Source organism: Telmatherina bonti (genome assembly GCF_933228915.1).
Source record: "Telmatherina bonti genome assembly, chromosome: 6".
NCBI lineage: Eukaryota > Metazoa > Chordata > Actinopteri > Atheriniformes > Telmatherinidae > Telmatherina > Telmatherina bonti.
The window spans coordinates 24,044,747-24,066,599 of NC_136624.1; the positions used below are offsets into that span (position 1 = coordinate 24,044,747).

A 21,853-nucleotide genomic window follows, 5' to 3' on the forward strand; every position below is an offset into this window, starting at 1 on the left:
TCTTCCTTTAATCTTAATTCCCATTCTTAATCATACAATAATGTCTGTTGGAGTTTTCATTTTGCTCACAAAACACTGTGTACAGTGAAGGAGGGGGGTGGGGGGGGGGGGGGGGGGGGCTAGAGCATGTGTGTGTGCCTGTGTGAGGATGTAGTTTTGAGAGGAAAAAGGAAAAGAGACACAGAACATTATGTGGGAGTTTAATGAGTGATCTGGTTGCTTGCAGTGTTGGTTTGGATATCCTGGTTAATTAGAGTACACACACTATGAATAAATCAGCATACACAACATTCATCGTGCAGTTAAGACATTTGAGTGGCACCCCACTGAAAACGTAACAACATGCAGCTACTTGCAATTACTCACGGCTGGAAAAGCTACATAAATCATCGCAGTTAAAACACGCCACTGAATAAAATTAAACAGCTGTAATTCTGCAGTTATAGCAGATTGTGAAGTAGTAGTACAATGTAGAGTCACTTCTATGAATACGTACCAGGTTGTTTGAGGTGAGTGTACGTGTTAAAGTTCAACTGGGAAGTAAAGTTAGGCCTTGTATTTGTAAAGAATGGTGAGGGATTAATGACACCAATGCTGTTGGAAATGGCATTGCCGCAAAACAATAAAACTTTGTTTTTTCTCATGTTGGAAACCGCTTTTATATTCTCTAATTGTGTGACTGCTGCAAGTTTTATGAACTTAAACCACAGCTTTGTAAATTTGTTAACCGATGACTCACCAAACTGCTTTTTATACTGTCAGTTCGACCTCTATCCCAGATGGTCCAATGCAGTGTAAACATCTACAAACTGACGAGTCAGCACTTTGATGATGACATCAGAATGTGTGTACTATTGAGACCTCAAAGCAAATCTTACAAGAAATATTATATTATGGGAACAATAGCCAAGACAAGGTAAGTTTATTTGTAAAGCACAACTCAACAACGGGGTTGCAATCAGGAAGATGCTGATCAGGGATCCTCAATCCTGGTTCTCGAGAGCCGGTGCTCTGCAGGTTTTCCACATTTCCCTGCTGGAAAACACCTGATTCAAATCTTTAGCTGGCACGTGCAGAGCTAGTCTTTGTCTGAATCAGGTGTGCAGGACACCGGCCCTCGAGGACCAGGATTAAGGATCCCTGATGCAGATGCACTACTGGCACAAATGTATTCTGGATAAGTAATTAAAGAATAGGAACAAAAATATTATATATATATATATATATATATATATATATATATATATATATATATATATATATATATATATATATGAATACATACATTTATAAAATGAAAGCAATATCAATAAAAACATAATGCACAGGTATACTGATCTCTTGTTTAGCTGGAAATACAAAGCAAATGTGTCATATATTGTTTATGTCCTTTTAATTTAACATGTACAAACAGATATTGAGAGTATGTTTTTTTTGTGAACAAAGTCCATGCCCACATGGTGTATGTGGTATATGTGCATGTATACATATATGGATCTGATTGCATTTAAAGATTATACTGTATGAACTTGTGTATGCTGTCATTTCATAAACTGTATGAAGGGCTAAATGAAGTCTGTGTTTACCCTCGCACACAATTATAACAGAACAAATGTGCACATTTAATTTGAAGGTCTTGTTATGGCAAAACACTAGCTGACATATATGTGTGCTACAGACTAGCAGAAGAACTAGACAGGTCAGATTAACCAGAGAATGCAAAACAAAGCAATCATCTTCAGATTGTAGCAGAGAATTTCCAAAGCGCTCTCCTACTGTCTCACTGCTCTGTTCTAAGAGGGGCACACCAGTGAATGTTGGATTCGACTAACAGCATAATCCTCACATCAATGCATGGTTTTAATTGACTGCTTTTAACCAAGGCTGCAAGAACATAAATGCATTAAGAGTTTCACAAGGCCTGGATATGTTTTCCTCTAACTCTGCTGCTTTTCCTGCTGTGCCCAAATGAAAACCAGCAATCATCAGATGTGCACATTTTACATTTCAGTTCCCAGAATTGAAGAAAAGATTAATACATCTATATATACACACACATTATATATATATATATATATATATATATATATATATATATATATATATATATATATATATATATATATATATATATATAATGTATAATTAGCTATACTGCTATACTATAGCATATCTTCAAGTGTCAAAGTCAGATAACCTCATATTTATCAATTAAGGGGGGTGGGGAGGGGGTTACTTAGTAAGACAGGCTCTTTCATGTGGACTAAGTGGCACTGTTCTAAATCTGTCTTCGATGGAGAAGAATAAAGGGATTTCAACAGATTATTGGCATGTTCTGCATCTGTTAGGCACAAACCAGCTGTCAGAAATCTTAGACTGTCTCTCAGGCACTAAATTATGCTGACATTACTTCAGGGAAGATAGATATATATATAAGGGATGTGAGTGGGTTTCTGTCTAAAAAAGGCTGGCACATGCCAGCATGTGTGTGTACTGCAGCTTGATGTCTTAAGTGTTTCATTGTACAGCGAAGCTGAGTGGCCAAATGGTCTCCCTGCTTTGCTGGAGGGAATTATTAGCTCTTTATTGTCACTTTTGTCATTAGAATAAAATACAGACATTTACTCAATTGTATCTGTGTCACGTCCCTTTATGAGGCCAGTTGCAAACTACGGTAAGAATGGAGGCCACAGAATACTGGTTATTTATTTATTCATTTATTTTCACCTTGGTTTAATTGTTTTAAATACTGTAGATCTTTAAGCAGTTCAATGTTTTGATTTTAAACATATAATTTTTAACAAAGCTAAGTTATTCAGGTACTGTTCACCTTATAACTGCCAGTAATTTGTATTACAATTTTTAGCCAAGTTGTGTTTAAATGTCAAGAACATTTAACCAAACGACATAGCCAATCACATGTGTGGTGGGCACAAATACACATTTTATCACCAAGTTAATGTAATGCCATTTAGGTCTTTACATTCATTTAGAACAATATGTTGTTTACAAGGTGGCCTTACGGAATTGATCATGATTTCTCAGAAAGAAATTTCACAGTTGAGCCATGTAATGTGCTGAAATTACAGACCATGGAAAATACTAGGCTTGTGCTTTTAGAGCCATCTATTAGACCAGAATTCTTGGTTACCACAGTGACAAGTCCCATCCCAGGTGCTGGTGATGACACCAATGCTTCTCTGAAAGCACCAGAAAACTATTCTCCTACAGAAAAGCAGCAATAAATTCAATAACATTTCTAAGCAATGTTTTCTACCTATTAAATTAAATGGAAAAATACCTTTTTTGGAACTGCATTAATTTGGAGGACTGCATTGACCACCTCATGACGACAAAAATGGTGGCCTAAACCATAACAAATACATTTATTTCAATAAAAAAACAAAACAAAGGCTGGTTTCTTGACTGAAAAGTCTTGCATCAGGTGTGCTCTATAGATATTCCTTGCATCATAAGAACTTTTTTTTGGACATGCATATGTATTCCTCAATTCACCAGGAAGATCCATGTGTCCAAGTTGACAAGTTTTGTGTCTATGAGAGGAAGAAAAAAAAAAAAAAAGAAACACCCACTGGGTTTCTACTGGCATATTATTTACATGGAGCCAGTGCAGAATTTTAGTCCCCTACACAATACCACTAAGAAAAAAAAAACAAAAAAAACAAAAAAAAAACATCAGTTGAGAGCTGTGGCTTATTTTGAATATTTCCATAATATAATATAAGGTTAGTTATTGAAACTTTGTGGTTGCTGCTTTTGTTGCTTTTCAAACCATTTTCCATTCTGAGTAACTAACGTCTGCATCTGACTTTCCTTCTGCAGTCTTCCATATCATCAGCTGTTAAAATGACTTGGTTATGGTTCATTTACTATTAATAGTTCAGGCTATGTATTATGTACATGTTAGAATATTTACAGAAACATGAAACTTATACAGTTTCATATTCCTGGATCATATCTATCAGTGAACTTTCTGACATTACAATATTATAATGGTAAATCTTTACACATCATCATGTATTTTGGCAAATGCTATTCATGCTGCAGGCTTATTTTGTGTCCCTTAATTGCTGGTTAATGATAAATCTTGATAAACATAAGAAAAACCACTTCATAGTGCTGTATCAAATTCCTCATTTTTATGCATTATTCTTTCAGTGTCAGCAATAACCCTGCAAAAAGGCAACAACGCTGAATTTAACCTATTTTTCATCCCAAAACATGTCTATAGGAAGATGTGCGTGGGACTGCTCATATTTATAATAATAAAGAAACAAGTTCATATGTAACTGTGTAATTTTAAGATCTACAAATTATCCATACATGCTTACTGTGTATGGCTGTTTTTAACCTCATATAGACAGTTTAAACAGTAAACTGTCTATATAATTGACAGAAAAAAGAACCCAATCACATGGCATCTCTCGACCATGACTTGTGTTCCCTGTTTATTCAAAATGTGTCTCAACCTTTCATGTACTCAGCATTACTTGGGCATCAACAACATTCAGTTATACAGAACAAATTAAACTCATTGTGCATGATTTGCACAAAAATAATGTACCCTGTTCTGCACTTTTTTGTTTTTTTTACAAATTTAATCTGATTTGTGCTTTTTGAGTAAGTTGATGCATTTATTTGCATATGAGATTTTTCCCAATTTCATTTGCTCCCGAATTGTATTTTTCTTTCACATCTCCCAAATCTGAGTGAAATCTCCATTCGCCATGTTCCAACAAGCCTTTGTTTCGTTTGGACTTACAAGGAATAACGTTCCAAGAGTGTAACAAGTCAAACAGTATGTGTTTGTTTGATCGACAGCAAATGTTGGAAGGTTATGAAGTAGAAAACGTCTCTTCCCTGCAATAGTGCAAGAGATAAAGACTTTGAGCTTCTTCAGTATCTTTTTGCCCTCAGGGTGAGGCTCTTTTTTCCCCACTATACCTGTCTGGGTAAAAAAAAAAAGCAGTTTTGTAAGGTGGTATCATGCTTGCTATCAGTTCTCGAAAATTATATGTCACTCCAACTTAACCTAATATGTTTCTATGGAGAGTGCTGCCTGGAAGTATGAGTATCCTGGCTAGTGACAGTGCATTAAATGTTCTCCCTAAACTCTGAAGACTCTGTGCTTTGCAGAAGGGATGCAAGTACTGCACTGTTTCATCCTTCAAAGAAAAAAAAGCATGAAGGCACCATGTCTGTGCCTATGTGTGCATGGCTCTTGGACTGGTGAAATGTCAGAGTATTGTATGCACATGAGCTAAAAGGAAACAAAAAAAGCTCTTGATGGGGCCCACAGACAGTTAAAACATGTAATAATTTGGTGAGGTTTGCATTTTGATGGGATAGGTTAATTTTAGGGCACGGGCAAAAGAACAGTCAGGAAGCCACTTGTCACTTGTCCAAAACTGGTACACATGCGAGACAACAGTTCAAAGGTCAGTAATGGACTGAGATAATTAAGGGTTATGCCATAAAACTGGAGTTTAACAATGTCCTCAGATAAGCTGACCTTGTGGCTCTTTAGTTTTAATGAGCACAGGGGCCTAACAAGAAAAGATCATCATTAAGGCGAAAATGAAGAGCATTGTTAAAATGCTCTTGCTACTATAAACATCCAATCCCCCTATTTCCATCTCTCTTGTGACCTTATTTTGTTTCCTGTCTGTACTTTTCTTGGGTTTTTTTTCTGCCTCCAGTATGTGTATCTGGAGTTTTTGGGTCTATGCGAGCCAAGCGGCGATAAGAAGCGTTCTGTGAGGGAATTCTGATGCCGTTGACCAGTGACATTGTTTTTGCGGATGTTTCCATTGAATGGCACTGTGAGAAGCTTTATCTTTCAAGTGCAGGCATGTGTTTATGTCTAACACTGGAAGGTGTAGGGATTCTTTAAATGTTTAATTAACATTAAAATGTGACTATGACATAATGCCAGAGCACAAAGAGATGGAGGACAAAAGATCCAAATTACTCTGGGATGACTCAGACAGACTAATTTTAATGTTCATGCCGGGTGAGATTGCATACTGTTTAGTTTAGGCTGTATTGATAATTGGAATAATCACAGTCTGGGAAAATATAAGGCAGGAACAAATATGAAGACATGCTGGCCTTGTTTATGGCATTGTTTTCTTTTTCTCTTTATGTGTGATGGTAGATCCCAGTTAGATGCAGAATCCAATCTCCTATGCTTTCACTGCAATCCCAAAATCATTTAATCTGTATATGATTGAAATAGTGAGAAATACCAGTCTTCCTCCTTTCTCAAGTTTACTTCTAATGGCATAGTAATAACCTCCCTGTTTCCCCAAGTTATTGCATTTTTCATTTTCTTTGCTATGACAAAAAAAAAAAGAATAAAAACAAAAACAGCAAGATGGAAAAAAAAAAAGTTCTTCACTCATTTTCCGCATTGTGTTTATAAATTCAAAGATCAGGATGATGACTATATTTTCCTCTGGCATGAGAAAAATACCTGTCATAAACTGCTATCATGTCCTTGATGAGTAACAACATTTTCTTCTTCAATCAATAGAGTGAAGCTGTATTTCATCATTTGTATGTGCTACAGGATGTCTGTTAAACTAGAAATGATCTTTTTCTATCTTTTTATCTTCTGTCTTTTTATATTAGAAATTGCCATTGCTAAAGCATTAAATGCTTTGTTTATGTTAACACATTATCCAGAACAAACCAAAGATGGTCAAATAGAGAATATTACACATTATATATAAACTTGGAAACTGCATAATCTTAGTTGTGGAAAAAATACCCATACCATAACACCTGCCGAGTCTTGTTTGCTAATAATTATGTCTGTTAACAGTCTTCTGTTAACGTTCAATTCAGTCAAAGTGTTGGGCACATAGCTACATATTTTTCTCTTTCATAGGTACAGTATAAAAAGACTTCCCCCATTCCTAACTTTTTCTGCTGCACCTGACAAGTAAAGATGTGCTCAGCTTTGGTGTAATTTGTTGATTTTCTTTGCTCTCTTTTTCTTTTGTCCCTTCAGTTTTATTTATTTATTGGTATTTTATCCTTGATGAAATCGGCAAAGAACTAACATGTCTACCACAAATAATTGCAATTAATATTGCCATTGGGGTCAAATTTAAACTGATTAAATTTCTGTATTACTTGTCTTTTAATAAAGACTCTTTTCTGTGTATTCAAAAGTTAAAATTCTACAGTAAAAACAACTTTTGATTCATGTTGTTCCAGATGGAATTAATTAAACATAAGGGTTACAGCTTTTTTTTTTTTTTTTTTTTTTTTTTTTTGACAATAAGTGATCATTTATATCCCAGTAATATTAAACACAAAACACTAAGTAGGCATTAAAAATGTACCTGCTTCCACAGCCTTCACTGTGATATTGTGCCACCCTGCAGTTTCTCGGTCCAAAATCTTTCCCAATCTGATAGCACCGGAGTCTGGGTCAATGTGAAAGATCATATCCTGGTCTGTAGTCCGATCAATGGAAAACCTGGTGCAAGAAGAAAGAGAAAAAAATGATATTGCAGGTCTCTAATGTGTTAAATGTAAAGACATATATTTTTTTAGATATCCAAAGGAACTAAGGGGATGAAATCCTTTATCCACATGATTGTTCGAGTGCCAATCTCAAACAAGATTCTTAAAAACAATATGTATTAATTAAATATAATGCATTAATCTTTTCTATTGATATAAAGGTTGTAGAAAACATATCAAAGCACCAGTTATTAACGTGTGACCTTGCATATATTTTACTGTGATAACCAAAATGTTTTAAAACACCCAAACCTCTGCGTTGCAATATAGCAAATAATCAGTAGTAACCCAGCTAAAAGATAAATCTACATACAGAGACGTGGTTCCTGGCATTGAAGGACAATTATCCTGTGTTGGGAAATAAAAGAAAAAAGAAAAACATTAAAGTTTCATTGGGCACTCTAGAAGACCCATGCATGGAGATTTCCTTCTTTGGGATACTGGGTGTGCTAAAGAGACTGGTGAGTCAACAAAAATCTGCTAAAAGCCTTCTTTGTTCTCAGTTCCTCTGTCCCATAACACACTCACAAGCATAAACAAAAACACAGATGTACTTGACTTTCTTATGCTTTTATGGAAACATGGCATTGCTTTTCATTGTTATGCAGATGATTGTCAAATTTATGTCCCGCTTAAAAAGAAAGACAATTTCTCTGTCAGTGCACTACAAAAATGCCTGCGTGACATTAAAGATTGGATGGCGTTAAACTTCCTCCATTTCAATAATTCAAAGACTGAGGTTTTGGTTGTTGGTCCCAGTAATGGAGTTGCGACTGTGGACCTAGAAACACTAACTAAATATTCAAAAACTGAAATCAGGAACCTTGGTTTTAAAATGGACAGTGACTTTAAGTTGGACAGTCAGATTCGCTCTGTGGTCAAGTCCAGTTTCTACCACCTAAGGCAGCTAGCCAAAGTAAAGCACTTTTTATCACGACAGCACCTTGAAACAGTGAGCCACGCCTTTGTCACCACACGGCTGGATTACTGCAATGCACTTTACTTTGGTGTAAGCCAGTCCGCACTTACTCGCCTGCAGCTTGTACAAAATGCTGCTGCATGTCTTTTAACTGGCACTCGTAAATATGAGCACATCACCCCTGTTTTATCGTCTCTTCACTGGTTGCCCGTGCATTTTAGGATCCATTTTAAACTTCTTTTATTTGTTTTTAAATGTTTGAATGATGTTGCCCCCTTCTACTTCTCTGAGTTGTTGTGCCCTTACTCTCCGACGCGGTCACTCAGGTCGGCTGACCAGCACCTCCTGAGTGTACCAAAAACCCACCGTAAACTCAGAGGGGACAGAGCCTTTTCAGTTGCAGCTCCAAAACTATGGAACAAGCTGCCTTTGCACATCCGACAGGCCTCTTCTGTACCTGTTTTTAAATCACGTCTTAAAACCCACCTGTTTTCATTGGCTTTTAACACCACCTGAGATGTTGACATTATTAATCTGACTGTTTTTATCATGATTCTACCAGTTTTAGAAATTTTATATGTTTTTGCACTCTGCATTTGTATTATGATCATTATCTCTGTTTTATTCTGTACAGCACTTTGGTCGACTGTGGTTGTGTTAAAAGTGCTATATAAATAAAGTTGCAGTTGCAGTTGCAGTTGCACATAGACCACAACAAACTACCATAAGCGTTTTTGGCACTTATGGGTTCCCACAAACATTGTGACTTTCATTCTTGTAGCTTCATGAGATTGATGGTTAGATTATGTACATGTAAATAGCAAAACGTCATGAAATGCGCTGAAAAATTAATGGATGGCTCCTTCATTTATAAAATGGTGTGGTAGAGGTGGAACATTTTCAGTTAGTCTGTTTGCATGCACTACTTGTCTGTCAGTGAATGGCTCCGGTAAATCAGTGTGTTATATCCTATCCAGGACATCCAACTGGATATAAAACATTTGCTGACACCCATATAAAGTAGAATTGTCAAAATTTGTTCTTAAATAGTTTCCACTAGATGTTTACAGTGATCTAAGTTTCAAAAAAGCACATTTTGCTCAGAAAAAAGAAAGAGCAAGTAAAGCACAAAAATAACAAATTGAATAAGAGAACATCCAATCTAGGCACAAAATAAATCAGAAAAAGGTTTATACTTGACAGCAGGGGCCTCCAATTGCGGTCCTCGTGAGCTACCATCCTGCAGCTTTTAGTGTTTCCCTGCTGTGACACACCTGACCCAAATCTGCCTGCTTATTAACAGGCAGGTGCAGAAGATGACAAGAAGTTGTTGGAGAACCTTTTCATGTGAATCAAGTGTGTTGTACCAGGGAAACACTAACACCTGCAGGATGGTCGCTTACGTGGACTGGAGTTGGATACCCCAGCTTTACAGTTTCTAAATCCCTACAGTGATGCAGTAATTAGGTAAGCTATAAAACAAGGAATATTGTAGCATATAAATGCGTCAAATGTAACTTTAATCTAAAGCTATGAGGAAAAAGTTAAAATAAGAGAAAAGTCAAATATTTTTAACAACAAAGTGATGTTATAGAGCTGTAAACAGCCATGCAGTCCTTCCAAACTTTACATGGAGGAAGGTGCTGCACGTGCATATTTGGTTTCTATCGCTGTGATTTGCTGCTTGTTTTCTTGGAACAAAAACTGATATGTTTAAAATGGCATTGGTAATCAGCATGCATCCAGGGTGCATCATTATACATCATTATGCCTAATTCCAGAAACCATGAGCTTTCTGACTTTGCCCACAACTGTAGGTGTCTTCTGGCCAACTTCCTTCCTGCTTTCACTCACTCACCCATTTATGTACTCAAACACATGCCCACACATAAACAAACAGTCACACTCGTATATATTCTTGCACATGTATCACCCACATACCTTCAGCTGCAGGCTGCCAAGGCAGTGGTGAACAGCAGCACTGCCATTGTGTTGTGCTTTATTACACCTGGAACCCTGAGTCTCATGCATTTTTAATCAAGGTAATTTTCACAGGCCCTGCGTGTGATGGCGTGTACTCTGTCAGTGAGACTGTCATTGCCCTTATCTACGTTTCACCCCCTTCCCTCACACCACCATTGCTCTTCTGGGCATGTATAAACCAGAGACCTTGATACTGATGATTACCGGATGATACTGTTTTATCACATAGACTCATCTGAGATAAAACAATAGAGATGCTCTATACACCTTCGCTGTTTGTACAAGATGCACTGCTGGTTGTACTCCATCTTCAAGAGGAATTCTTAAGAGGTTTTTTTTTTTTTTTTTTTAATCTTAAGCCTGGTGGTTACATTAGTTTCTTGGTTCTATTAGAGAGTTATAGCTCTTTGAAACAGTAATATTTATATATGTTTATTTATATATAAGTTGGGATGAGTTAACATTGATGGAATTGTTGAGTGGCTGTTGTCAAGGTCAACACAAGGTACACTACACAGAAGTTTGAATTTTCTGGCTATACATTGTATGTTACATAGTTTTTAGTTATTTGCTTTTTGCCAAAATTGACATTTTGTCTTCCTTACCTAACAGGTTTGTTCTTCACATCCGGGTCTCTGGCTGTGACTATACCAACGAGGGCCCCAACTTTAGCATCTTCTTGCACTTCCATTACAGTGCCATCTGCTGGTTGAAAAATGGGAGGTTCATCTACGTCGGAGACGCTAACCCGGACAATGGTCTGGTCTCGGAAAGAGCCCAGGTCCACAAAGCGAGGGTCGACATGCTTGTTTACTGCTTCTACAACAACATTGTGCGTCCGCTTGTTCTCAAAGTCCAGGGGCTAAAACAGAAATAAACAATATTGCAAAATGAACAATCCCACATCATAATTATCCATTCTTTAAAGTGTCAGAGTATTAGGTCACTAACAATAATGAGCACAAGTTACATTACAGCGAAACAGCTTTAGAAGAGTTGTTGAATATGGCATTGACATGAAAGAGGAATAAGTGAAGACACCCAAGATGCTTTGACGGTACAAGATCTGACTGCTGTCACCACTTATAATGATATATTATCCTTCAGTTTCTCTGCCAAACTATCACATGCTAATTTCAATATCTAAACATGTCATAACATTTGGCACTGAGGATACCCAAATCACTGAGTTGTGTTGAGGATCCATACTATTAAAAAAATGCTATCAGAAGTATTTTGTTTCGACTAAGGCTGTGATCAAATGTCCAAGTAAAACAAACAAAAAAAAGACTTTAAATCAAGGGAACATGTTTAATCTGAGTTGGTGTCACCATGGGTATGTTTATGTATTCCCTGATGAACTCTGATGAACATTTGGATGAAGTTTTTAGAACTATATTTGTACAGATGGAGGTTTTGGAGGTGACATCTAATTTTAGGTGATCACTCAAGACACCCATTGACATGCATTTAAATACCAAGTGAAACATCTCGAGCAGCCAGCTTTTGATGGAATTGCAAGATAAAGACAAAGTATTCTAGGTTGATTTTGAATGCCAGGAAAGACAGAATATTATTATTAGTGAGGTGTATGATATGTGATGAATGAAACAAACAGTTCTTGGAAATTATGCTTAAAACACAACAAATTTCTCAATAAATGTTGCACGCATTCAGGAATTGTATTAAGTGATTTTATATCATCCTTTCCTCACACAGTTTTCCCTCTTCAGTAACTTTTAAGGGTAGATGTGAAATGATCTTTTTACTCATGTCAAACCCTGCATACTGTGCTTCTAAACATACATGAACAAGTGTTAATTTCTATTAAAATAAAATAGAAAAACAAAGAAAATATCTTTTTTTTTTTAAAAGAAAAAATATTTGGGTAAAAACACCCTTTCTATTAAAAATGGTCAAACCCCTCTTTGGCACGCATTTGTTTCCATAAAATATGTCTTTGGTTATAAGAGGTTTAGGGGCATTGAATTTACATTTTAAATCCCCTCTCAGCATTCTAATAGGATTCCAGTCTGGGCTTTGGCCTCTCAATAACCCTCTCTTTCGCCAATCTGAAATATTTCTTGGTGAATTTGATGTACATTATCCCAATGAAAGATCTACATCCAGTTCAGCCCTTCAGCAGATGACTAAGGATTAGCTTCACACATGTTTTGATATCATGCATGCAAATGTGTCCCAAAAATAAGAAAAAAAAAAAACAAACAAAAAAACAAAACACCACACTGTCCAGTCATCAAGGGAGCAAAACAATACCAAGCCAAAACACGCTTCACAGTTGTGAGGTTATTGTGCTGAAAAGCTGTGTTTGGTCTGCTGTACGCATCTTTTATTACTGTGGGCAAACAACTCTATCTTTGATTTAAAAGAGTAATTTAGCCAATTTGCTGTATTTTTATATATTTTATTGTAAGATTGTGCTTTAAAAAAATGTTGTGAATTTGTTTGTTTCGGCCAAAAAAAAAAATCAATATTGGATCACAGAAAACAAGAACTGCACTGCAGCGCTACTTTACTTCCATTGTACCTTCTTGATGGAGACAACAGCTTCCTGTGTCTCTACATCTGTTGTGACCTTGAAGAGCTCCCCTCCCTCTTTGATCAGATAGCTCATGTCTGTGTTCTCCCCCATGTCTGCATCTGTAGCAATGACACGTCCAACTGGCGTCCCCACAGCAGCTCCTTCTGACACTGAAAACTGGTACATCTCTGGTGAAGAGGGAAGATAGCCAAAGGGAAAAAAGGATACAGCTTAACCACAAAGTGTGGATGAGATAAACTACTATAAAACATGGTCAAGCAGAGGAAGAATTGTAGAAAGACAGATGGAAAATTAAAGAGTTAAAGAAAAAAAAGATAATTTACAGAAAATCCATGCATGTGTTTTGTAGATTATTTAGTATTTGCAAATCAAAATGTATGATTAGCAAAGGAATTTCATAATAATAAATATAAAGTCCAAATTAGGACTGATTAATAAGTGCCAAAAATTACAGTTAAAATGATCACTGCATTCACATGAGGCATATTTCAAAATATACAGCTATCTAAATATGACAAACTCCATAAAAGCATCAACTCTTTGATTTTCATTTGAAAAAAAAAAAAAACAGAAAAAAAACATTGTTGCAATTTAAATAATTCAAATATTCAACATTTTAGTAAGTGACAGTTACTTAGACAACATATCTACCTCTGGATTTACATTTTGTCCCTGTAACAATACTAATTCTTCCATAATATGAAACATTGCTTTTGAAAGTCTTAATCCTGAAATAGATTTTATTTCTCATTGAGTGAACAGATCAAAGAAAATATATAAGATATGCAAAGGGTTCATTATGATCTAGATAACGAGCAGGAAGATTAAACACTCTTGTTCCCAGTAGAGAAATTCCACGAAAACATCAGAGTCTTTACACACGCCATATGTCATCCTCCTGTGCTGCTGATTTATGGAAGTGTATTCCACATTCTGTTCCCCATACCCTGCATTGGTGGTACTGCTATAATTCTGCAGGGCTTATCACTATGACTGTGTAAATATGATTTACTGAGATGAAAAAGGGATTCACACAAAAATTTCAAAAGGTTTGTAGAAACATATCACACACAGTCAACTAGACTGTCAGACGGTGAACCTCTCGCTTCGTCAAATGTAATGCTGTTGTTGCATCACTGAATCAGTTTAACCCAAAAACAAGGACAGAATATGGAGCTGAAACAGGAGCAGGAAGGAAAGAATCTTATCTACACATTTATTTGTTTTTGCTTTTTAACTTAATATTGAACACAATAATATTTCATTTATTTAATTTAAAAAAAAAATGTTTAATGTTTATGAGTATTTAATTTATCTTTCAGCTTGCCAGGCTTCAACTGTTTCAGAAAATGTTTTCTTTTTTTTTTTAACAACTGTGTTTTTGTAGATTAGAATGTAATTTTTTAGGTGTATAATGCATATCTGCTCATGGAGCATGTGCAGTAAAAGCCATGTAAGAGCCATTAAGCCCAAAAACCAAACTCACAATATAAAATGTGATCAGTTCACTCAATGGAGAATAAAATCTATTTCAGCATTAAGAATTTCAATGAGCCATATTGTTCACATCAGATTCCCACATTGGATGGACTACTTTGTAACGGACCGCTGTATGAATGGGCCATGAATTTAATCTAGATTATTTTATAGGACTGTATGCAAGCCATTCGTGTCACCGCCTATTGGTGTCAGTGGTCTACAGCTTTGCAAGATGCAATATGTGTCTTAAAAAAGAAGAAAAAAAAAAAAGTCTGTCATTCCCAACTGTGTTCTACCTCCTCTCCTTCATCGCCATTGCCATCTCCTTTTCAGTCTAAGGTAAGAGAATGTGCAAGATGCACTCACTCTGTGGGAAGCGTGGTGGGTTGTCATTAACGTCTGTGATCACTATGGTCACCGTGGTGGAGCCAGAGAGACCACCCATTTGTCCTGCCATGTCTGTTGCCTTGACGACTAACTCATAACGATCCTGTGTCTCACGGTCCAAATCTGCCACTGCTGTTATGATGATTCCTAATGAATGAGAGATGGAAGAGAGTTTGAAGGAAAGAGGCAGAGAAGGAGGGAGAATTGTTTAGAAATGAGGCCACTGGAAAGGTTACATTAGTCATTAGCGCTTATGCAATAACAGGCTATATTTCATCTTTCAGTTTGAAAACCAGCTTTAGAGAGACACTGTATTATGGAGACATGAGTGGAGTGCATTGCAATTTTTCTTCTTCGGAAAATCTGGAGTAGAGAGGCTGTGTCATATTTGCCCCTCTGCACATACACCGTTTTATGGCTCAGCTGTATTAAAATGAATAATATATAGGGGCGGAATGAAAGCATGCCACAGCCGCCCTAAACAGAATTACAACTCATCCATGGTGGTAAGACTGCTCTCGTGCCTGCGAAGCTGAAATCCACAAAGCATATAGGAAGACAGAGAGTTAGTGATATACTACGGAGAGAGAAATGGGAAACCCAGAAAGAGAGGAATGAAAACAGTCCAGTAATTTTAGTGTACAGAAATACACTTTGTTCAATATGTAAGAGGTCAAAAAGAAAACATTGATTCATATAAATCTTATATTTTTTTGATTGGTATAATAACATCAGAGACTGTACAATAGTTCGATTGGCCACCTTTCAGTTTAAGTTCAGAAAACTAGCAGCCGTATAACCTTCTGAAGTATGAAAGTATTAAACAAAACTGTTTTTATGGCATTTTTACACTATTTCTAACACAAAACAGAAAACAAATTATCCCATAAGTTACCATGATATTTCTTGTTATTACTTTAACATTCTTTTTTACTTTGTTTAGTTGTTTTTTTTTATTTTTATATTTCAGTTGGAAAAATATGTACTGGTTTCCATCAAAATAATGTAGCTCCCAGAAACAAAAAAGAAGTAACAAAACAGAACAGAACAAGACACAAACCCTTTCACTACTTTTTGGTCTTTAAAAAATGGAACAGATTAGTTTTCCCTTTTTTCTTTTACGTTTGGAGAGGAATGTGGATTATACATTAATATCCTAAATCTTTCTTGGTATTGTGGTATCTGTGGTTGGATGCTTTGCATTGCATTCCTGATATAATTCTACTACACGCTTAAGGATTTTCCATATCAGTGTTTTTTGATCCATTTCCCAATCTTTTTGGCTTTTTCTCTTCAAAGGCTTTACACTGTGTTGGGTATCTCGCTGATTCCAGTCACATTTAACTTTGGGCCATTTTTCATGAAGATCCAAAATAAAGTGCATGAAGCAGTGGAGTTCAGTGGGGAGGAAATGACATGCTCTTCTTCCCCCCAGTACGGGCCAGAGGGGATGTGTCTAAATTAGAGCTTTTGAAAGTAAACCTAATGTGCAACAACTGTGCTCTGACAACACTGCAGTTTAATGTTTGCAGCTTGTTTCAGTCTTCCTTTTCTGTATTCATCCTTTATCAGTAGGTCAAATCTGTGTGCTCCATATTCTAATGGATATCACACAGACTAAACATCATATATGATATTAAACAACATAATAAGATGATTCACATCAGCAGTCATTTGGAAGTTCAATGTTGTAATCCCATGCAGTTATATTAAATAAATCTTAACATTAAAATTTGTTTTAAACTTTTCCAAATCACTTGTCTTCCTGTTTCCATCATTTACAGTGATGAGTAGCTTAATCCACTGTGTTTTGAGATGTCAACTTGCATTTCATACCTATCACAGTTTAGTTTTCTTGTCCTTCGATATGCTCATGAACCAGTGACCCCCATGTTGTGTAGTTTAGCATTCACATTTTCTGTCTTTGACACAGCCGAGGACAAATGTGGAAAGGGCAAAAAAAACCGACTTCTTTTAAAAAAACTAAATACATGCACAGAAGCTCTTTTGTTTGGGTCTTTTTGCATTAATTTCCTTGATCTTCTGAGCCTTGAAAATATGGAAGCTCTCTTTGTTGTTCATGTGGTTTTGGAGGCAGCAGAAGCAGTAACTGGCTTAGTCTTTGCAGGGACTAAAAAACAAACAAACAAAAAAACCTAATCATCAGTGTGGAACAATGTGCAGCTGGTACAACGACAGTGTTTTGAATTTCAAGAAGCACAGCAGCCCCTCAATGCAGCGATGTAATTGTAAAGTTTGAGGTGGCTTATGTGGAAACACACACCAGCATGAAAGGCATTCAGAAGCTCTGCAAGGTAAAGCCAGAAGCATCTTGTGCCACTTTAACTTGCTCAGCAATCTAACAAGAAAATTTAAACTGAGAGAAAGATAACAACCTGCCAAATGATAAAAGTTTGTCAATGTATCAATAAGTTAACAACCTTATCTCATAACTAGAAAAAAAAGTGACTTATCCATGTGTGATGTATGACATATAGGGCCAGATATACCATGATCCCAATTTGCAAGTGGTAATAGTAGTGTGCAATCTAGAATTTTGTGCAGTGGAACCACAGTTTCCATGTGATTTACTAAGAGTTATTGAGTGAATGGGTGTCAGGTGAAAATGGGTTTGAGACTCCTATTAAATGAGGGTTTTGTGTGTCTTGTGGTTTGCAGAAGAGCGAGTTTGGAAAGAAAACATGAGCTGCAGCAAATAAATCTGACTGCCACACAAATACACAATATATTATAGTTTATTAAACAAAATGCTAAATGTCAATGCTTTTGATAAAACAAAACCAACAGGGGTGAGGTAAAAAGACGGTAAAAAGACATTAGAATGTGAACAAAAGAACAATCGGCAAGTAATAAATCAAGTAATACTGCAAACAGGTGGGGGCATATGGGTGTATTTATTGTCACATTAAAAAAGAAAGAAAACATGAATGAATATGACAGTTTCTTATATGTAATATAGACCAAATTTATTTTTTTCTAAGGATTTTATAAATTGGCCCATCTACAAGCCAGCCTTGCAACTTGGAGGAGAGAAGATGTTTTTTTTTGTTTTTTTTTAAAATATATATATATGTATATATATATATATATATATATATATATATATATATATATACATATATATATATATATATATATATATATATACATATATATATATATATATATATATATATATATATATATGTATATATATATATATATGTATATATATATATATATATATATATATGTATATATATATATATATATATATATATATATATGTATATATATATGTATATATATATGTATATATATATATATATATATACATATATATATACATATGTATATATATATATATATATACATATATATATACATATATATATATATATACATATATATATATGTATATATATATATACATATATATATACATATATATATATATACATATATATATACATATATATATATATATATATATATATATATATATATTTTTTTTTTTTTTTTTTTTTTTTGCATAATAATTTGCTCATATTGCTCTAAAAAAAACTCCAACTTGTAAAACAACACCCCCCCCCCCCCCCCCCCCCCCCCCCCCCCCCCCCCCACCTTCCCAAAAAAAAAAACAAAAAAAACATTTTGGTTCTTTTTCTTTTTTTTTCATCTTCAATGAGTTTGCACTTGTTTTAGTACATGTATGCCTCAAGTAGATCTGGTCCACAGTAACCCACCCCCCAACAAACACACACACACACGCACACACACCTAACCAAAGCATCCGAAGAAAAAGAATGACTTGCTATGGAGTTTGTTGTCAAGGTGAGTGAGGGTGATATTAATGAGCGAAATTTCACAGCTGCTCGGTCTCTTCTTTATGTTGACCTTCTTGACTCGCACCTATTATTGTGGCCCCTGTCGGCCTTCAAGACGGGGAAGGAGCTGGGCGGAAATGAGGGTTGTGAGGTAGAAGCTGGCTTGTCCCACCAAGGCAGAGCCATTTATCATCCAGGCACCAGGGCTGACCAAATCAAAGTGGTGGTGGAGACCAAAAAGGGAATCATTAAAACTTTAGTGATTTTCTCCAGGGGTGGCACTGAAAGGCAACGCCAATGCTAAGTTCCTCCTGAAAGATGGTCTGGTTTGACTTCTGCAGACTGTTCACAGAGTATATTTGAACAATGATGTCATATAGAATCAAATTTGAGGGAGCAGATGGTCCCAGAAGCTTAAAGACAAATTTTACTATGCTAAGTGCTGTTAGCATTAGCAGAGCCTAAAGAATTAGTAAATTGGTTGTAAAAATAAAGCTCCAGTAGTCAGGGAAAAATGCATAAAAAGAAAAATGTTTATTTTTCTCAGTGGCCTAAATGCTGAATCAATCTTTGTCACAAGGTGTTTTGAGTAGCTGCAGCAAGAATTTACTGGACAGAAGTGTGTAAGAGTTTGTTTTTGACCACAAATTTTGATTGATCTTGGACATTGTGGTCTCTTGAGTTCAGGCTACTTATTTGTGACACTGAGTATAAACCTGTTTTTTTTTTTTTTTTTTTTTTTGAAAGAGGCAATTTCAGTTTTTTTTTTTAGGTCCTTTCTTACCTGTGTGTCTGTCAACAGTGAAAAACTTTTCTCCATCCAGCACACTATATATCACCCTGGCGCTGCTGCCGTATGTTGGGTCGTCAGCGTCTGATGCAGTCACTTTCATAACCGACGTTCCTGTTCAACACACACAACATAATGTCAACAAAGACTTAGGAGCCAGTAGACCACTACTACAGTCTTTTCTTGTAAGGAAAATATAGGTTGAGACTTGAGGACCCAAACTTTGCTGAACTATATGTTTAGATGAACATTTCTGAGTTAGGAAAGCAGTTACATTTGTGGGTCAGATAATGCATCATGACAGAAAATCACAAGTATAGTAAGGAATACATGCAATTTCATGCACACACCTGTGAATGCATCTACACATACTTGTCTGTGATTATACTTGGCACTGGGAGATTAATGCACGTGGGTATCATGGCACCATTAGGCTTTTCATCTCTGTGCATGGTTTTGCAAAAAGATATTTTTGAAGTGTTAAATTACCTTTTTACTACTGCAGTGATCACAGTTTTGGTTCTCATTGGCACATACGTTTTCACAGATGAAAGGAAAACATAGAGCTGCACAGTCAACATGACATCTTCAAAGAATGTTAGAAGCAACAAAAAAAAAAAACTCTACAACAAGCAATTTTGTGTTATTACCAAAGCTTAGGCAAAGAATTCCACGAATGAAAAGCATTTCAGATGAAATCTTGAAGGAGTCGTTATGGAGCAGCAGGGTTGAAGGAATTACTTTGTGTTTGTGATATATTTGTTAACAGAGTGCATGCACAAGCCTCTGGCAGGAAGCATGCAAGCGCATCTCCCACTTTAGCAACATATTTCAGTAAAAGCTCAGCCAAGAGCCAATTTTAAGATTCATAAACATAAGGTTAAGAAACAACGTCATGTTTGTTTCTTACGTGAACAATTTTTTTTTCTCTAAATATACTCATTTAGAGGAAAAGGAGGATAAAAAGGAAGCGGTTCCCAGGTGCCACAGGTCCTCAAGGACAAGGAGTCAGCCTTTGTCTCCTCTGGCCAATGCTATGAGTAATTACTGACAGCAGGTGTTGTCCACTAAAGGTCAGCAGTGTAGCTCTTCTCAGAGGCCTGTCATGCTACTGTCCGGCTACATAATGACCATATGCTAATGTTGCTAATTAGCGGGAAGTGTCAGAGTACTGTTTGTTTCCTGTCAATGAATGGAGTTCCTCGGAGGCAACGGTAGCAGGGGGTAGGCAGCAGATTATCATTAAGGCCAGTCTTCCATTATTTCAGGTGATTCAGATTACTATTCTGCAGCCGTCACCTTTAGCATTCTTTACTTCTCCATGTCCGTGCACAGGAGCCAGCCAGTTTGTCAGTTGGTTAATGTGTAGTATGTTGATACAAGGCATGAATACATCAGTATTTCTCAAGTATGTGGGTATATGAAATAATCTGGAATTCTGATTCTATCAACTGTGAAGGTTTCCAATACATCCGGATTTACATGTATTGTGGCTCCTGGAAAATGCCATCTAAACTAGGCTGGAAAGAGCTTTTAATTCATATTCTGAGTCATATCACTCAGTCATTACTCATTCCACGTATGCAGAAGTATACATCAGTTTGATCCACAGAGGATCAAAATATGCTGCATTCTGGTTAAGGGATGAGTGAGATATTATTCTTCCTGAAAATATGAGAGTGAAAAGCAGCTCGGCATTTTTATTACTGGCAACGGGCAAGGGGGTTTGTTAATTCTGATTACCTGGTTGGCCTCCTGCTTTGAATCCAACAAAGCCATTTTCATCCATGGGATTATTCTCTTATCTTAATTTTCCCCAGGTAACAATCAGTTTGACGCTCAGCTGTTTCTGAATACTGCTGGCAGCAACGTCAGATGGTTTTGGAAGAACTATATAAATGCAAATGTTTCTTTATTGTGCTTATATTACAGGGAGAAGTGAGTCACTGGGTTTGGCACTTGGATTCTTATTTAAGTGGTGGGTTGCAAAAGTATTTTCAGTGGAAGAAAACTTCCTTACAGTTTTTGTTGGTGTCCCTTAAGCAGATTTGAAAGTCGATACACTTGTGAGAATTTGTCAAAAATGGCGTTCTAAGATTGAATTGTAAAGCATCCACTGTATAGCTGAAAGAACACAAGCATGTCTGTTTGACAGAGCCTCAGATATTCATAATCTAAAGAGATGTTTTTCCTCTTACCCATAAAGACTCAACTACAAAAACTGAACTCAGGTTAGACAACAAACTCTCTAACAAGCATTCCAATAAGAATTTTAATTGCAGAAATTTCCTTGTTTCACTACCCATGTTGATATACTTGTCTGAGCTGTGTTTCTTTAGTTTGCTTTC

The 21,853-nt window shown here is 36.1% G+C and overlaps 1 protein-coding gene across 1 annotated transcript in view; it reads right to left on the reverse strand.

The window, feature by feature from the left end:
- The window catches only part of cdh22 (cadherin 22), a gene marked incomplete at both ends in the record, with an annotated part of 73,420 nt that overhangs the window by 31,027 nt on the left and 20,540 nt on the right, over positions 1-21,853 (reverse strand). Inside the window, 5 exons of the mRNA XM_079242330.1 lie at positions 7,374-7,510; positions 11,065-11,321; positions 13,008-13,189; positions 14,868-15,035; positions 19,500-19,619. Of these exons, the coding sequence (XP_079098456.1) occupies positions 7,374-7,510; positions 11,065-11,321; positions 13,008-13,189; positions 14,868-15,035; positions 19,500-19,619 (864 nt within the window). The remainder of the gene's footprint in view (positions 1-7,373; positions 7,511-11,064; positions 11,322-13,007; positions 13,190-14,867; positions 15,036-19,499; positions 19,620-21,853) is intronic.